Below are 19,465 nucleotides of genomic sequence, written 5' to 3'. Positions count from 1 at the left end.
AGCTTTTCCTTATCTGTGAAGCTCTTTATCTGACCTTCAATTCTGAATGATAGCTTTGCTGGATAAAGTAGTCTTGGTTGTAGGTTCTTGGTGTTCATCACTTTGAATATTTCTTGCCACTCCCTTCTGGCCTGCAAAGTTTCTGTTGAGAAATCAGCTGACAGTCATATGGGTACTCCCTTGTAGGTAATTGACTGTATTTCTCTTGCTGCTTTTAAGATTCTCTCTTTGTCTTTTGCCCTTGGCATTTTAATTATGATGTGTCTTGGTGTGGTCCTCTTTGGATTCCTTTTGTTTGCGGTTCTCTGCACTTCCAGGACTTGTAAGTCTATTTCTTTCACCAGGTAGGGGAAGTTTTCTGTCATCATTTCTTCAAATAGGTTTTCAATATCTTGCTCTCTCTCATCTTCTGGCACCCCTATAATTCGGATGTTGGTACACTTGAAGCTTTACCAGAGGCTCCTTCCACTATCTTCGTATTTTTGGATTCTTTTTTCATTTTGCTTTTCCGGTTGGGTGTTTTTTGCTTCTTCGTATTTCAAATCTTTGGCTTGATTCTTACGATCCTCTAGTCTGCTGTTGGAACCCTGGATAATATCCTTTATTTCAGTCAGTGTATGTTTAATTTCTGATTGGTCCTTTTTCATACCCTCAATGGTCTCACTAGATTTCTTGAGGATCTCACTACATTTATCAGCAGTCTCACCCATCTTTTTGAGGGTCTTACTAAATTTGTCAGTGGTTTCTAGAAAGTTCTTGAAAAACCTTAAAAGTGTGGTTTTGAACTCTATATCCAATAGTTTGCTTTCCTCCATTTCTGTCATTTGTGTCCTGTTTCTTTGTCTCCACATTTTGGCTGCTTCCCTGTGTTGATAGAGTGGCTTTCTGTGCTAGATGTCCTGTACGGCCCAGTGGCTCAGCCTCCCCAATTATCTGAGGTGGACACTCTTGGTGCACCCCCTTGTGGGCTTTGTGCACAGTCTTGTTGAAGTTAAGCCTTGATTGTAGTTGGTATCACTGGGAGGAATTGACCTCCAGGCCAATTGACTGTGAGAATCAGCTGTGTCTGCAGTGGGAGAACTTCTGTGCTGGAGACACCCCTCTGGGGCAAAACTTGCTTTAGTGGGGCTTTGGTGCTCACTGAGTCTGCCCCCTGAATATGTCCTTTATGGATCCAAGGAGCTGCAATCTGGATGGTCCCATTCTGACCACCGGGCACACTTGCTTCTGGATCTCTAAGGAGGTGCTAATCTAGCCCCTGCCTGAGGCTATTCTGCAGGAGCCAGGTGTGAAGCAATGCAAGTTGCCTGGGGCCTTGGGCCAGCTGCAGTTTTTTAGGTAATTTTCAGATTGCAAAGGGCCAGGCCTTTCATATGCAAAAGCCTCCGTGGACGGTTTGGGCGAGGCGGGGTACTAGGGGATCAACAGGTCAGAGCAAGCAGCTATGGCTGCCCTCAGAGGCCCCACTTCTGTGTCCTGGCAAATGCTGCAAGCACCTCTGAGAGAAAGCCGCCCTCGAGTTCCCACTGATGCCAGACAGTCCAGTTTCTCCCGTATGAGTCTGGGTCCCCAGAGACTTGCCCAGAACTGGAGCTCAGAGCTTGAGACTCCCTCCCGATTGAAAGAGACAACCATGTCCTCAGCTGCCAGCCCTCTCCGCATGTGCCTCCGTACCTCTGTACTTCTGCACTGCACCTCCTCTGAGTCTCTGTATGCTTTTCTCTTTCCTTCTAGTTGTAGAATTTCCACTCAGCTAGCCTTCCTGTGGTTTTGGATGATGTCCATTCAGTCTTTTAGTTGTATTCTTTTTTTTTTTAAATATTTATTGTTCAGATTATTACATTTGTTCCTCTTTTTTTCCCCCATAGCTCCCCTCCACCCAGTTTCCACCCCACCCTCTGCCCTTACCCCCCCCACTCTCCTCATCCATAGGTGCACAATTTTTGTCCAGTCTCTTCCCGCATCTCCCACACCCCTTTCCCCCCAAGGAATAGTGAGTCCATTCCCTTTCTATGTCCCTGATTCTATTATAATCACCAGTTCATTCTGTTCATCAGATTATTTATTCAATTGGTTCTTAGATTCACTTGTTGATAGATGCATATTTGTTGTTCATAATTTGTATCTTTACCTTTTTCTTCTTCTTCCTCTTCTTAAAGGATACCTTTCAGCATTTCATATAATACTGGTTTGGTGGTGATGAACTCCTTTAGCTTTTCCTTATCTGTGAAGCTCTTTATCTGACCTTCAGTTCTGAATGATAGCTTTGCTGGATAAAGTAATCTTGGTTGTAGGTTCTTGGTATTCATCACTTTGAATATTTCTTGCCACTCCCTTCTGGCCTGCAAAGTTTCTGTTGAGAAATCAGCTGACAGTTGTATGGGTACTCCCTTATAGGTAACTGACTTTCTTTCTCTTGCTGCTTTTAAGATTCTCTCTTTGTCTTTTGCCCTTGGCATTTTAATTATGATGTGTCTTGGTGTGGTCCTCTTTGGATTCCTTTTGTTTGCGGTTCTCTGCGCTTCCTAGACCTGTAAGTCTATTTCTTTCACCAGGTGGGGGAAGTTTTCTGTCATTATTTCTTCAAATAGGTTTTCAATATCTTTCTCTCTCTCTTCTTCTGGCACCCCTATAATTCGGATGTTGGTACGCTTGAAGCTGTCCCAGAGGCTCCTTACACTATCTTTGTATTTTCGGATTCTTTTTTCATTTTGCTTTTCCAGTTGGATGTTTTTTGCTTTTTCGCGTTTTGAATCTTTGACTTGATTCTTGCGCTCCTCTGGTCTGCTGTTGGGTGTCTGTATAATATTCTTTATTTCAGTCAGTGTATGCTTAATTTCTAGTTGGTTCTTTATCACAACATCGAGGGTCTCATTAGATTTCTTGAGGATCTCACTACATTTATCGGCGGTCTCACCAGTCTTTTCGAGGGCCTTACTAAGTTTATCAGCAGCTTCTAGACAGTTCTTGAGAGACCTTAAAAGTGTGGTTTTGAGCTCTATATCTTCCATTTCTGACATTTGCGTCCTGTTTCTTTGTCTCCGCATTTTTATATCTTTTCTTGGTGCACCCCCTAGTGGTCTTTGTGCGCAGTCTTGTAGTTAAGCCTTGATTGTTGTCGGTAATACCAGGGGTGATTTGACCTCCAGGCTAACTGGCTATGAGAGTCAGCTGTGTCTGCAGTGGGAGAGCTTCTGTGCTGGATCTCTAGTTGTATTCTTGAAGTGGTTGTGCAAGGCAGCAATCTCCGGTGTTTACCTATGCCGCCATCTTGTTTTTTTTTCCCTTCCATTCTTCCTTAGAGTTCCTTTGGTTTCTGTTCTGCCTCTAAGCCAGTAGAATGGGACTTTCTAGTCCTAATTCTGCTGCTCTATGACGTTGGGTAAGCCATTCATCCTTCCTCTGGGCCTCTGTTCCTGTGTGTGTGAAACATAGGTGGTGGGTGAGTCACTGTGAACTTTGGAATGTGATTCTAAGATGCACTGACTTACCTGCAATGAATTTTCTGCTTTTCCCCTCATCTTTTTATTCTTATTTGCTCTCTTTTTTTTTCTGACTGTATTTTCCTCTTTCCCTCTTTTCTCACAAACTTCACACAGGCAGGAAAATAAAGTTAGAGTTTTAAAAAATGTTTTTATTGATTTTAGAGAGAGAGGAAGGCAAAATTAGAGGTTGCTTTTTTTTGTTTGTTTTTTAAAATATATTTTTATTGATATCAGGCAGGAAGGGAGAGGGAGAGAGAGATAGAAACAGAGAGAGAATGATTGATTGGCTGCCTCCTGTACACCCCACAGTGGGGATCGAGCCTGAAACACAGGCATGTGCCCTGCCCGGGAATTGAATTGTGACCTCCTGGTTCATAGGTCAATGCTCAACCATTGAGCCACACTGGGTGGACCAAAGTTAGAGTTTTAAGGGTATAGTAGTAAGAGTATATTTCCCCCCTCCCTTCTTGTTTCTCTTCATATCTAGCCCCCTTCTAATGCTATGGTGTATTTTTATTCCAGAGTACATTTTGGGTACTGTACACAAAGCTAAAGGCTTGGAATTTGATACCGTTCATGTTTTGGATGATTTTGTGAAAGTGCCTTGTGCCAGGCACAACCTTGCACAGCTGCCCCACTTCAGAGTTGGTAAGGCTGGTCACACTGAAGATCCTCTTTAATAGTTGACTTGAGATTCTTCCTTGGGATGCTTTGCTTCTTGTTGGATGGTGTGACTTCTTGGAAGGATTCTTCTAGAAAAAGAAAAAGGCACCGCCTAGTCTTAAAGTTTATATTCATATACTATAGCTTTTTGAGATGTGATTCACAACCCTACAATCCATCCATTTAAAGTAGACAATCTAATGAGTTTTAGTATATTCACAGTTCAACTGTTCTTTATTGAATTTTTGCCATTGTGCTAGGTATTGTAAATGAAAACTGAGGAGTAAGGTAGACAGTAAACACTTGTAATGTTTTTCTTCTCTGGTTGTCCTTTAACAACATAAGAGAGTTTCACATTGGCCCAAGTAAGAGAGAGAGTGTTAGGAAAAGGAAAGAACTTGGGTTTCAGAGACTTGGGTTAACTCCTGGACCCTAGATTAGCCATGGTCCATTTGTCCAGATGTCTTACCTTCCATAAGTCTCAGCTTTCCTATCAGTCCCATAGGGTCATCATGAGGAAAACTGAGAGAACAAACAGAAAATATGAACTGGGCCACATCACAGGTGTTGATAACCAGTGAACTGGTTCTAGTTTACCAGTAGTAGCACTAACTAAAATTCAGTATTTTGTGCCACTAGACTGTTCGGTTTTTGTTTATTTTTGGAGTTGGTGTTTATAGGAAAATTATGTGTATACCAGAGGCCCTGTGCATGAAATTCATGCATGGGGGGGGTTTTCTCAGCCCAGGCTTCACCCTCTCCAATTGGGGACCCCTGTGGGATTGGGCCTAAACCGGAAGTCAGACATCCCCCTCGCAATCTGGGACCGTTGGCTCCTAGCCACTCAACTGCCTGCCTGCCTGATTGCCCCTTACCACTCTGCCTGCCTGCCTGGTTGCCCCTAACTGCCTCTTCCTGACTGCTGGATCGCCCCTAACTGCTCCCCTGCCGGCCTAATCACTCCTCACTGCTCTCCCCTGCCAGCCTGGTTGCCCCTAATTGCCCCCCCCCCCCACCAGGCTAGTTGCTCCCAACTGCCCCCCCCCCCCCCCCCCCGCCAGCCTGGTCGCTCCCAACGGTCTTCCCCTGCCAGACTGGTCATCCCCAACGGCCCTCCTCTGCTGGCCGGATCTCGCCCCCATTGGCCCTCCCCTGCAGGCCTGGTCATCCCCAACTGCCCTCCCTGCCATCCTGGTCATCCCCAACTGCCCTCTCCCGCTGGCCTGATTGCCCCTAACCCCCTGCTGGCCTGATCTCGCCCCCAGCTGCCCTCCCCTGCTGTCCTGATCGCCCCTAACTGCCTCTGCCTCAGTCCCCACCACCCTGGCCTTGTCTGGAGGGAGGTTGGACGTCCAGAAGATGGCCGGTTGAACCAGTCTAATTAGCATATTACCCTTTTATTAGTATAGATTATATAGGATAGGATTGCTTAAATGGGGGGGAAAAGCCTTTTTCAGCAGGAGGAGATGCTCTTGGCAGACAAAAGTACATAATCCTATATCTGGACTGATAGCCAGGCATATGCACTATACTGCCAAACCAGTCATTAAAAAATTGAACTGCTTTCTTACACCTTACACCAGTGGTTCTCAACCTTCTGGCCCTTCAAATACAGTTCCTCATGTTGTGACCAAACCATAAAATTATTTTCGTTGCTACTTCATAGCTGTAATGTTGCCACTGTTATGAATCGTAATATAAATATCTGATATGCAGGATGGTCTTATGTGACCCCTGTGAAAGGGTTGTTTGACCGCCAAAGGGGTCGCGACCCACAGGTTGAGAACTGCTGCCTTACACCAAACAGCTATTGCCCTTAAAACCCCTCCTCAGCCCCTACCTTAGGTTCTGCCTTCGCAGTTCACCCAGATTAGGTTCTGATTGGTCAGTTTCTATGCCAGTCAGTGTCAAAAGCTCCACCTCCTAGGCAGCCATTGGTTCTTCTGGGAAATCCAGAACAGCCCTGCTGACAGCTCTCTCTCTTGCCAGGCCTATATTTGGGCCTGATCCACAGCGGCTGCGCATCAGGCCCTGCTTCTCTATCTCTCCAGGCCTTGCCAGCAGCTGTGATGGCTGCTGATCAGGCCCTGCTTCTCTCTCTCTCTGGGTCTGATCCCGCAGCCACCCTACCTACCTTGCCCCACCCCCCCTCTTCCACCGTCCCGCCCACCTGCCACTAGCATTGCTGTGATAGGAGCCTGTGGGCCACGGTGGAGGGAGCACCATCCACTTCCTGGTGACTGGTCGTCCGTCTGGTCATTTAGGTCGTGACGGCCCTAGACTATTATTAGTATAGATAGCCAGCAAATCTTGAGTGTTTCTTTTTTAGGGGTGGTGGATGAGGATAGGTAACATTTAGATGAGAATATAAATTCTTGTAAGCAGGCATTTGAGTTGATATATTATTTCCCTTTACTTTCTTTAGAGTCTTTCTCTGAGGATGAATGGAATTTACTGTATGTTGCAGTCACTCGTGCCAAGAAGTGCCTCATCATGACCAAATCATTGGAGAATATTTTGACTTTGGCTGGGGTAAGAGGAACTGGTAGCACAAGTTAGTTTAACAACATTGGATTTTATTGGGTTTGAATAGGGATCAACCTTTCCTGGGTTGGAAGAGAAGGGCTTCTCTTTTTCTAGTGCACAGAAGCCTATTGCTAGTGCAGGAAGTGTCCTAACCAAAGAAACAAACATGTGGGTTCTTTTCTAAATTCTTTCCTGATCTAGTAAGTTCTTTTAAAAATATCAGCTGTGTTCATGCATTTCTTAATTTCTCCCTTATTCGATTAGTGCTTAACACTCTTAGGGAAAAACATGGCAAGAATGTTTTCAGTGTTTGAACTTTCTCCCCCTCACTCCCTGGTTCCTTTTGAACTGGCAACTCTTGCTGCCAGCGGAGAATGTGCATTCAGGTACCTGGCCTCTTGTCACTGGCTAAGATGCAGAAAAGTATCAGCACTCACTCTTTACTCCTGCAAATCAATCTTCTACCACACTCTCTTGTTTCCACCTTTCATGGACTGGAGCAGGGGTCCTCAAACTATGGCCCGCGGGCCACATGCAAATACAAATATTGTATTTGCTCCCATTTGGTTTTTTACTTCAGAATAAGATATGTGCAGTGTGCATAGGAATTTGTTCATAGTTTTTTTTAAACTCTAGTCCAGTTCTCCAACGACCTGAGGGACAGTGAACTGGCCCCCTGTTTAAAAAGTTTGAGGACCCCTGGACTGGAGTGTAAGTCATTTAGTCTTTTCAACTCTTTTGGAAACTAGAACAGAAATTTGAGCTAACAGTTACTATTTAGTCCATCTTTCCCTGAACCAAAGATACTTAAGCCTGAAACGTAAAACATAAGTAACTAAGAACTGAATATTTTTTGAGTGCCTAATATGTGCTAAGCACATTTCTAGGCACTGGAGCTGTAATGGTGGGCAAGGGAAATCCGTGCCTTAACAGAACCCCCATTGTAGGTGAAAAGACAGACAATAAACAAGTAAACAAAAAGGATTTCTCTTTACATTTTAAGGAGGATATCAGAGCTTAAAAGGGAGAAACTATGCAGGTAAATACTCATTTGGAACAGCAAAATCTTCTTGTCTAAGACCAATTACCTTGCATTTATATCGAACTTTGTTCTTTCAAGTCTCTGTCTCACTTTTCTTCCAAGCCGCTCTGAGTCAGGCCTGTTTGGCTGTGAGAATGTTTCTGGAATTTGAAATCAGCTGCATGGCTTCGCCTGAGCCTCACCGTGTGTGACATCTCACCTTGTGTGGCAGCTCACGTGGCAGAACTTGGGCTGAAGTCTTTCTCGTTGGTTTCATCCTCAGTGGCACTTGGGTCACCAGCAGATTTTCCAGAGATGACATAGAGCAGAGCTCTGCAAACTTTTATGTAAAGATCCAGACAGTGAGAACCTGGCCAGAGAACCTGGCTGGAGAACCTGGCTAGAGAACCTAGCTATGCTGATCATCTGAACGCTGCCTCCATGTCATTCCTTCTTTGCCAACTCCGTCCACACCTTTGGGAACCCCTGGACCTGCTGGGGCTGGACCCCAACATCCAGCAAACAAAAGCCCGGGGCCAGACAACTTCACAGGAAAGTTTTACCAAACATTCAAGAAAGAACTAAAACCTAGCCTCCTCAAATTATTCCAAAAAATTCAAGAGGAAGGAACACTTCCAAGCTCATTCAATGAAGCCAGCATCACCCTAATACCAAAACCAGATAAAGACAACACATTGAAAGAGAATTACAGGCCAATACCTCTCATGAACATAGATGCCAAAATCCTCAACAAAATCTTAGCAAATCGGATCCAGCAGTACATCAGAAAGATCATACACCATGACCAAGTAGGTTTGAAGCTGGGGATGCAAGGATGGTACAATATCCACAAATCAATAAACGCGATACATCACATAAAATAATTGAGAGATAAAATCATAGTTTTATCAATTGATGCAGAAAAAGCATTTGACAAAATCCAGCACCCTTTCTTCATAAAAACTCTCAATAAGGTGGGAGTAGAAGGATCATATCTCAACATAATAAAAGCCATGTATGACAAACCCACAGCCAACATCATACTCAGTGGGCAAAAACTAAAACCATTTCCCCTAAGAACAGGAACAAGACAGGGATGTTCACTCTCACCACTCCTGTTGTATTGGAAGTATTGGAAGTATAGTATTGGAAGTATTAGCCATTGTGATCAGACAAGAAGAAGAAATAAAAGGCATCCAAATTGGAAAAGAAGAAGTAAAACTGTCCTTATTTGGAAAAAAAAAAAAATCCAGACAGTAAATACGTTAGGCTTTGCAGGCTGTGGGATCTCTGTTGCGTCTACTCAACTTTGAGGTTATAGTAAGAGAGCAGCCACAACAATTCTTTAATAAATGAGTGTGGCTGCATTCCAGTCCAACTTTATTTACAACAGGCACTGGTCTGCATTTGGCTCCCTGGTTGTAGTTTGCTGACCCCTGGTTTAGAGATAAGTGTGGCTTTTCTTAATTTTAGGGAGTGGAGTAGAATAATAATTATTAGGTACAAATAATCTCTACCTATCATCTTTTTAAAAAATATATAGTTTTATTGATTTCAGAGAGGAAGAGAGAGGGAGAGAAAGATAGAAACATCAATGATGAGAGAGAACCATTGATCGGCTGCCTCCTGCACGCCCCTCAAAGGGGATTGAGCCAATAACCAGACATGTGCCCTTGACTGGAATTGAACCCGGGACCCTTCAGTCCACAGGCTCTATCCACTGAGCCAAACCAGCCAGGGCTATCATCATTTTTTATATAAATTTTGATCTTGAATATACCTGCAGTATGGTTTTCTCATAGATGTAGTGTTACATTAGTGGTTAGATCTGTAACAAAGACAAATTATTATATTGGTAACTTTTTAAAAAACTTTAAGAAATATTTTTATTGATTTTTAGAGAGAGAAGAAGGGAGAGGGATAGAGAGATAAGAAACATCTATGATTAGCTGTCTCCTACAGGTCCCTTACTGGGGATCAAGCCTGCAATCCAGGCATGTGCCCTGGTCAGGAATCAAACCTGTGACCTCTTGTTTCATGGGTTGATGCTCAACCAGAGTCACACCAACCAGGCATGTTGGTAACTTTTAATGGAGGTATTGTAGAGCAGTAATATCATTTCACACTATAGGTTAAATAGATATATTTTTTTTAATTTAGGAAAATTTTGAGATATTTAAAAGTCAAGAAAATGATATGTTAAGTTACCACATACAAATCACCCTTATATATATTTGGAGTATGCATCTCTCAAAAAATACGGGCTTTTTTTTACCTATAACCAAAGTGCCATTATCATCTTATAAAATTTATAATAATGCCATGTGGCCTCTAATAACCAATCCATACTCATATTTTTATGATTATCTCAAAAATGCCTTTTTATAGTTGATTTGTTCAAATCAGGATCCAGACATTTGGCTGTTAGGTCTTTTACGTTTCTTAATTTAGAACAGTCAATACCCTCTCCCTCCTTTTCAGTGCTCCTGGTTTTTTTGCAGAAATGGAGTCAGTTTTCCTACATAATGTTTCACATTCTAGATTTATTGCTTTGTGTGGTTGGATAGCCTATTCTACTATTGCCTACCCTGGATTTTCTATAACTGAAATTTAGCCATAGAGATTTAATTAGGCTCAGGCTTAACTTTTCTGGCAGGGATCCTGTATTTGGGGGTCAGGGAGAGACTTTGCTTTGTATTGCCTTATATCAGAAGGCAGTGATATCAGATTATCTCCCTTTTAGTGGGGTTAAGATTGTTCAACGTTTTAGTAGACAGAGATAGGAAATTCATATATATATGGGGGAGGGATGGACGGTAATAACTGAGCATGTGAAAGTATGTTGTGAACAGTAGGGTCATGCATGGTGACGTTTTTAGGGCAAAAGTGAGCCATTGTTTCCCACCACATAGAGTGATAACTATTTGGTTTCCCCTGTAATCAAGAGTAGGGCAGGCAGCCTACTTTTTCTCTGACCCCCTTAGAAAATCTAGCTAATCACTAGGAGCTTTTTGTTTCATTGCTTATTTCATGTTTTGAAGAAGTGAAGGGACTCACTGTGTTACCAAATTATGAAGTGACATGGAGTTAGGCTAGTTGCTCAAAAACAGCTTCTTAGCCTCCTAGAATCTTAATCCAAATCTCACAGGCACCTCCTTAGTGCAGTGCCTAGCACGTGGTTGGTGCTCATTGTCCAATGGATGAAACAGCCCCTCGTTCTTAGGCTGTACACAGCCTGATCCCACAGGCCTCCAATGAGACTACCTTGGTTAACATCCCAGTTTTTCCACCTGGGTACTTTGTGACTTTGGGCAAGCTACTGAACACTCTGTACTTCTCTTTCCTAATCTGTGAAACTGGCATAATGGCACTGACTGCACCTCTGAGGAGGGGATAGAGAAGGTCCATGATGAACTGGTGAAATAACTGCTTTACAATTGATTGGGGAAAGCAGACGGGACACTCAAGGGCAGTTAGTTGTCTTTGAGACACTGAATCCCGGGAGGGAGGTAGCACGGAGAGAACTGGCATTTGCTTCGGAGCTGTGTTGTCAGGCATGTGTGTGCTCATTCATTCAGCAGTGATTGTTGAGCACTTTCTACATGACAGAAGTGCTGTTGAGTCATGTGCTTCCATGTCATTTAGCTTTGTATCTGGACATTATCACAGAGACAGCGAGACAGAAATACTCTGCTGCTTGCTGATTAAGGCACAGGCTCTGGACTTGGGCACACCGAGTTTATGCCCCACATCTGCTCCAATCTAGCTCTGTGATCTTTTGCACAAGTGACCTAATTTCTTAGCTGTCATACCCTCATCTATGCAATGGGGATAATGACAATGTCTCCCCAGGAAATCATTGGTGAGGATTATATGTATAGTGCTTTATAAGCAAAGGATCTAACTGCTAGTAAGGAAGCAAGGCGTTTAAAAACAAGCAGCCTGGGATGATTTCAGGAGGGGAGGTGTAGGTGGTGGCATCATGTGCCTTTAGATTTCTGAAGGCCAGGGGTTCCAGCGAAGCTTTCTCCTCTGTGGTAGTGCTTGTAACATCTATAGTGGTCCATCTGCCAGTATATTACCCAGTTTGATGTAAGCCCTTCACAGTTTTTTTGAGTGATGGAGTTTCTCCACAGCTAATGGTCTTTGTATCTGTGAAAGTATTGGATACCCAAGATGTCACTAAAGAATGTGGGTGGTACTTGCTTCGGCACATAGACTAAAATTGGAACAATACAGAGAAGATAAGCATGGTCCCTGTGCAAGGGTGACACGCAAATTCTGTGAAGCGTTCTATATTTTTACACCATGACCAAGTAGGATTTATCCTGGGATGCAAGGATGGTACAATATCCACAAATCTATAAACATGATACATCACATAAACAAATTGAGAGATAAAAATCACATAGTCATATCAATTGATGCAGAAAAAGCATTTGACAAAATCCAGCACCTTTTCTTGATAAAAACTCTCAGCAAGGTGGGAATAGAAAGATCATATCTCAACATAATAAAAGCCATATATGACAAACCCACAGCCAACATCATACTCAATGGGCAAAAACTAAAACCATTTCCCCTAAGAACAGGAATAAGATAGGGATGCCCCCTCTCACCACTCCTGTTCAACATAGTACTGGAAGTACTAGCCATTGCAATCAGACAAGAAAAAGAAATAAAAGGCATCCAAATTGGAAAAGAAGAAGTAAAACTGTCCTTATTTGCAGATGACATAATACTATACATAGAAAACCCTAAAGACTCCATCAAAAAATTATTAGACTTAATTAATGAATTTGACAATGTAGCAGGATACAAAATTAATACCAAGAAATCTATGGCATTTCTATACACCAATAGTGAACTTACAGAAAGAGAGACCAAAAAAGCAATCCCATTTACCATTGAACCAAAAAAATTAATCTTAACTAAGGATGTAAAAGACCTGTACGCGGAAAACTACAGGACACTGAAAAAAGAGATAGAGGAAGACATAAACAAATGGAAGAACATACTGTGTTCATGGATTGGTAGAATCAACATCATTAAAACGTCCATACTAAAAGCAATCTATAGATTCAATGCAATCCCCATTAAAATACCAATAGCATATTTCACAGACCTAGAATGAATTCTCCAAAAATTCATCTGGAATGAAAAAAGACCCCGAATAGCTACAGCAATCCTGAGAAAGAAGAACAAAGTAGGTGGGATCTCAATACCAGATATCAAGCTGTATTACATAGCCACTGTTCTTAAAACTGCCTGGTACTGGCACAAGAACAGACATATAGATTAATGGAATAGAATAGAAAACCCAGAAATCGCCCCAAACCACTATGTTCAATTAATATTTGACAAAGGAGGCAAGAACATACAATGGAGTCAAGACAGTCTCTGAAATAAATGGTGTTGGGAAAATTGGACAGATACATGCAAAAAAAAATGAAACTAAACCACCAACTTACACTATACACAAAAATAAACTCAAAATGGATAAAGGACTTAAACATAAGACGGGAAACCATAAAAAAATACTAGAGAATCCAAAGGCAGCAAAATCTCAGACATGTGCTGAAGCAATTTCTTCACCAATACCACTCCTAGGGCAATGGAAACTAAAGAGAAAATAAACAGATGGGACTACATCAAAATAAAAAGCTTTTGCATAGCGAAAGAAATCATCAACAAAACAACAAGAAAGCCCACTGCATGGGAGAACATGTTTGCCAATGTTATCACTAATGAGGGTTTAATCTCCAACATTTACAGGGAACTAATACAACTTAACAAAAGGAAGATAAATAACACAATAAAAAAATGGGCAATGGACCTAAATAGATACTTTTCGAAAGAAGACAGAGGAAGGCCAAGAGGCATATGAAAACATGCTCAAAGTCACTAATCATCCGAGAGATGCAAATCAAAATGACAATGCAGTACCATCTCACACCTGTCAGAATGGCTCTCATCAACAAACGGACAAGTGCTAGTGAGGATGTGGAGAAAAAGGAACCCTCGGGCGCTGCCGGTGGGAATGCAGACTGGTGCAGCCACAGTGGAGAACAGTATGGAGTTTCCTCAGAAAACTAAAAATGGAACTCCCATTTGACCCAGTGATCCCACTCCTAGGCATATATCCCATGAAACTAGAAACACCAATCAGAAAGGATATATGCACCCCTATGTTCATAGCAGCACAATTCACCATAGCTAAGATTTGGAAACAGCCTAAGTGCCCATCAGCAGATGAGTGGATTAAAAAACAGTGGTACATCTACACAATGGAATACTATGCTGCAGTAAAAAAGAAGGAATTCTTACCATTTGCCATAGCATGGATGGAACTGGAGAGCATTATGCTAAGTGAAATAAGCCAGTCAGAGAAAGATAAATATCACATGATCTCACTCATTTGTGGAATATAATGAACAACAAAGTGATGAACAAAAACAGATCCAGAGACAGAGAAGCAGCAATCAGATTGTCAAACCTCAGAGGGAAGGTAGGGGAGGATGGGGGTAATGAGGAGAGATCAACCAAAGAACTTGTATGCATGCATATAAGCCTAACCAAGGGACACAGACAACAGGGGGGTGAGGACATGAGTAAGGGGGTGAGGGGGATAAAGACACATATGTAATACCTTAATCAATAAAGAAAAGAAAAGAAAGAATGTGGGTGGCTTAATTAGTTGATTTACCTATTCATTCAGTTGACAAATACTAATTTACTAGAGGCCCGTTGCATGAAGAGATTCATGCAATAGGCCTTCCTTCCCCTGGCTGCCGGCACTGGTTTCCCTCCGGCACCTGGGACACAGGCCTTCGATCTGGCTGCAGTGGAGAAGCCAAGCCTTGAGGCTTCTCTGCTCTGACCGCAGCAGAGAAGCCAAGCCTCTTCAGTCTTCAGTTTTCAGTCTTCGCTCGGACCGGAGCCTTCAGTCTTCACTCCACACCTGCATGTGCAAATTAACCGCCATCTTTTTGGGTTGATTTGCATACTCATCCTGATTGGCTGGTGGGCGTAGCAGAGTGACACCAGTTTGCATGTTTCTTTTTTATTAGTGTGGATAGTGCCCGTGTTATATGCCAAGCGTTGCAGTTAGTGCTAGGAAGTTCGTGTAACAAAAGTAAGGTGCCTGGTGATCTCATAGAACTTACAGTCTAGGAGGGAAGCATTAGGCAGTTTTAGGCCTAACAGCAGGATTTTAGGAGTTGGAATGTTTCCAATGCCTTAGCTATTAGAGTTTCCAAGTAGAATGTGACAGAGGCATTGTTGTAATTCTCTTTCCCATTCTTTTCTTTCTAGGAGTATTTCTTGCAAACAGAGCTGACAAGTAGTGTTTTAAAAACAGGAGTGGTTCACTGCTGTGTGGGGCAGTGCAACAACACCATCCCAGTGGACACTGTGCTCACCATGAAGAAGCTCCCCATCACTTATGTATGTGGTCTTGGCTGCAGCTCTGGCTTTCTATAGAATTTAATCCAGTCATTTGTGTTTTATTGCATGTGAGCTATGTGCTTTCAGGGCTGTGGGTGAGGGAGATAAAAGAGGAGTTTGTATAATCTTTCTCAGGGGCTTTTCATATATAAGGCACAAGAGATGCCAGATCTACCTGTGTCAAAATAATGATAATGACATAATCAGTGTGCGTGGCATAGGCTGGGAGGTTGGGTTGTGACTGACACGCCAAGGAGAACTGCTTCCCTGGAGGGTCTGGTTAACTTGTTCTTGGCTCTTCATCTCTTGCCTTAATAAATTTGGGTTTCTGTTGTAAGAGAATTTGATAGAGTCTAGTCCACCCTAGATGACAGTGCAGTGGGAAGTATTACCTGAGAGGTTTGCACAAGTCTGAAAATATCAGAATCATAATACATAGTCCTATGGCAGCATGACAGCAATTCAGCACTTCTTGGTATAATCTTTGTTCTTTGATTGTTCCCCATCCCTCTGTTTCTTATCCCTCATTGCAGAGCAACAGAAAGGAAAACAAGGGTGGCTACCTCTGCCACTCCTGTGCAGAACAGCGCATTGGGCCTTTGGCCTTCTTGACTGCCACCCCCGAGCAGGTGCACTCCATGCCACCCACCATCGAGAACATAGTGCTGCCCAGACACGAAGCTCTGCTTTTCCTTGTCTTCTGAAAGCCAAGAGGAGCATTCTTCATGGTACAGATTGCCTTCTGTGGATCCCAATTACTTGAAGAAAGCCAATGTGGGGTGGGGTTCTCATTCACCCGAGACTCTGAATTCACTCACAGAGCATTTTTGAGGAAGATGAAGCCAACCAGAGTTGGACCTGCCATTTCTCCATTCCCTATAGGTGATCAGTTTCCACTGCCCTCCTCCATGCACCCAGGGGATATGAGAGATGTTCTTTTGATTAAAAAAAAAACACACCACAACAACATTTTATGTATTTAAGCTTTTATTACAAGGTTTCAATTAAACAGCCATTGTAGAACTGACATACCAATGTGTGACACCTGCCTTCAGCCCTGTTATTTGAACTTTCTCCAGCTTTCTCTTTTTTCCACTTTTTCTAACAGCTCGGTCACTGTTCACACAATCACCAAGTAGAGTATGAAACTTAATATCCAGTGTATAATTGCTGCTTCAAAAATGAGATTTTCATGCTGGGGAGATTCACACTTGTATAAGACATAGTGTGTGTCTTTGTCATCACGGGGTTCACAATTTAAACAGGGAAGCAACATTATACAGAAAAAGGCAAGCACAAAGTACAATAGCTAGACTTCCTGTGTTTCTCACAGGTAGAACCAAAGATGAGAAATATTTGAGAGGGAGTGGGTGAAGGGGGTCAGAGGTAAAAATAAAAACAGGCATTACTGAGTAATACCAGAAAATAGCTTACTATTATCTAGTAATTTGTAACCAAAAGGAAAAAAAAAATGCTTGAGAGGGAAGCAGAGGGGTCACGGGAGGGAGAATGGGAGTAGGTAGAGGTGGAAAGTTGGTACCTGGTTTGTAGCCTGGGGAGTCTGGGTGGCTTTAATAAAGCTATTGTTAGAGGGGAAAAAACAAATGAAAATTTTACATCGCTTAGATGTACATGGATCTGCTATTTTTACATTTTTGCCATACAGCACTTCAGGGATGCAAATGGCAGGTGAGGGAGTTGGCACAGCATTGCCCAAAGAATTCACCGCATCTAGTGTCTGAGCCAGTCGAGCGGAGTCCAAGAGCAGACCTCATAGCTTCAGTTGTTGCAGTCTCCCTTTAACTTCTCCTCCGTCAGGCCTCTAGTGGAGCTTAGATGCGGGCCGGTGAGTACAGCAAGGGTGCTGTGGATTGGGCCAGGGGTGCTTGGAAAGGGTGAATACAAGTCACTGTTTGCATATGGAGGAAAATTCACAGAATTGGACCTAAAGACAAATTTAATGAGAAAGGGACAGGACTCTTTCATCCACTTGGCTGGTATTTCAGGCTTAGCCTTATTTGATTCTTATGGATAACTTGGAATAAAAGAACAAGGGAAAGGGAATTATGTGAATTTACATTGGTTACAGTATTCATTGTTATTCAGAAGAATGGTTTGGGCCCTGACCGGTGTTCTCAGTGGTTTACATTGGTTACAGTATTCATTGTTATTCAGAAGAATGGTTTGGGCCCTGACCGGTGTTCTCAGTGGTTAGAGAGCATCAGCCCGTGCAACAAAGGGTCACAGGTTTGATTCCCGGTCAGGGGCTCATACCTGGCTGGGTTTTGGGTTTATTCCCCAGCATGGTAGTGGCATATACAGGAGCAACCAGTTAATGTGTCTCTCACATCAATGTTTCTCTCTCTCTGTTTCCTGCCCCCCCCCCTCCCTTCCTTCCACTGTCTCTAAAAATCAATAGAAAAAAAATATCGTTGGATGAGGATTAACCAAAAAAAGAGTGGTTTGGGGCAAGAGTGGCAAGAGAGAGCTCATTAACATGTTTCCTGGAAATCTAGTTTTGCCAACCAGAGAGGAAGCAACTTATTCATTGGAGGGCAAGTCATTAACTCAGTGAACTTCACTTAGCACCTGTGGTGTGGCAGTTGCCATGTTAGTGGATATATGGAATCAAAATGCAGTCCCTGACTCACAGAGATTGCTGTTTGTGTAATTGTAGTTTGAGGTGAAAAGTGTTAGGGGGCTGCATAAGTGCTCTGGGGATGTGAGGGGTGTCTTTATCAAAGCCTAGGGCCAAGGGCTGCCCCAAAGAGGGGTACTCTCACTGTGTTTAATAATAGGACAATTAGTGAGCCAGCTATTAAAGAGGGAAAGAATATTCTGGGAAGAAGGAACAACCTGAAGGGCACAAAGAATGTGTGCGATAATGTCACTACAAGAACAAAATGTCAGCCAGTGCTAGTATTTTTGTACTTATTTTGAAAAACAGTAGAATCTAGGAATTAGTACTGGTATTTCATTTTTTAAGAATTAGTACTGGTATTTCATTTGTAGCCCCATTTTTTAAAGAATTTTTTAAAAAATCAGTAAAACTAAATATTTGGTGTGTTTCAAATAGAAAAAGCAATGTTTAAGTACCCAGTAAAAAATATATATATTTTAAAAATAAGTATTAAATGTCCATTATCATTTTAATATAAATGATTAGATGAGAAGAATAAAAGCATTACTAAAAATACAAATTATTAACTACATGAATATGAAAATCTATTAGATTATTTTTAAGTATAGTCTTTAAGAGGCTCCCATGATTTCATTTAGTTGTGAATATACAGGGGTGGGCAGAAGTATGTTTATAATTGTTCATATGGAAAAAGACATGGGTTATGCTTATTATAAGAACTTTATTACCACTGTTTCGTGTACTCACTACTGTAAAAGAACTTTTGCCCACCGCTGTATTTTTGTGCAGGATTTTCTGTAGACATTTTTTTTTGTTGTTTTATAGCCATAATAATTGCGAGAAAATAAGGAAAATAATTAGAAGCTAGTTCCAAATATTTTGCTTTGGTTCAATAATTTTTTAAAAATAATTCCTCTTATTTGATAACTTAGAGGAGGTCTTTTCAAATGTAAGAATCGGTAATACATTGATAGTAAGTTCTAGTTTTTTGTTTCAGAGAAAGCATTGTTGATTTGTCTTTATCTTCTTTGGTTTTTGTCATGTATGTAGAAATTCTGATGCAGTTACCCATATAAAAATAAATATTGTTATGTCATATTCCATTGTTTAGAAGGTACTTGTGATAAAATAAAAAATATTTTTGCAAAGAAGTGTTAAAATACCATAGTGTATTGTAGACTATCTATTAGTTTGTCCTTTCACAGATTTCTAAAAAAATAATGAGGTGGTGGTATTAGACCAACCTAAAATATTGGCATATCGGTTTTTAAAAATATCACAGAATACTAGCAAATGAAATTTCAGTCACTAAAGGTATGAAATTGTAGGAAAAGCTTGGGTAAATAAGATGTGGCCTGGGTGGCATGGCTTAGTGGTTGGGTGTCAACCTATGTACCAGGAGGTCAAGGTTCGATTCCTGGTCAGGGCACATGCCCAGGTTGTGGGCTCGATCCCCGGTGTGGGTGTGTGGGAGGCAGCCGATCAATGATTCTCTCTCATCATTGATTTTCTATCTCTCTCTCTCTCTTTCCCCCTTCCTCTCTGAAATCAATACAGATATTTAAAAAAATAAGATGTGTATGTGGCAAGAGTAAGTGTATAGTAGCAGGGTACCTAATTCAAGAGAGGAAAGAGTTCAAGCAAAAGTGGTCTTCAGCATCCAGTTCTATAGAGAGACAAAGT

At 42.0% G+C, this 19,465-nt stretch overlaps 1 protein-coding gene and 1 non-coding gene across 7 annotated transcripts in view; both read left to right on the top strand.

Annotated features, from left to right (window-relative positions):
- The window catches only part of FBH1 (F-box DNA helicase 1), a 64,516-nt gene extending 45,335 nt beyond the window's left edge, over positions 1 to 19,181 (top strand). For 4 of the 6 annotated variants that reach the window (XM_036342109.1, XM_036342102.1, XM_036342083.1 and 1 more), the window contains 4 exons: positions 4,008 to 4,133; positions 6,574 to 6,680; positions 15,010 to 15,141; positions 15,675 to 16,190. In XM_036342109.1, coding sequence (XP_036198002.1) covers positions 4,008 to 4,133; positions 6,574 to 6,680; positions 15,010 to 15,141; positions 15,675 to 15,845 — 536 coding nt within the window. In that variant the 3' untranslated portion in view covers positions 15,846 to 16,190. Of the gene's footprint in view, positions 1 to 4,007; positions 4,134 to 6,573; positions 6,681 to 15,009; positions 15,142 to 15,674; positions 16,191 to 16,807 lie in introns of those variants that run through there. The other 2 variants (XM_036342077.1, XM_036342093.1) reach the window with 2 other exon arrangements.
- Positions 11,894 to 11,998, top strand: LOC118661282. The gene has a single exon (XR_004969255.1). It is a non-coding gene; the product is annotated as a U6 spliceosomal RNA (small nuclear RNA).
- Positions 19,182 to 19,465: the final 284 nt, after the last annotated feature.

The sequence above is a fragment of the Myotis myotis genome, unplaced genomic scaffold, assembly GCF_014108235.1.
Source record: "Myotis myotis isolate mMyoMyo1 unplaced genomic scaffold, mMyoMyo1.p scaffold_m19_p_1, whole genome shotgun sequence".
Taxonomy (NCBI): Eukaryota; Metazoa; Chordata; class Mammalia; order Chiroptera; family Vespertilionidae; genus Myotis; species Myotis myotis.
The sequence above is the reverse complement of the archived record's forward strand: the minus strand, read 5'-3'. Positions and strand labels throughout refer to the sequence as shown.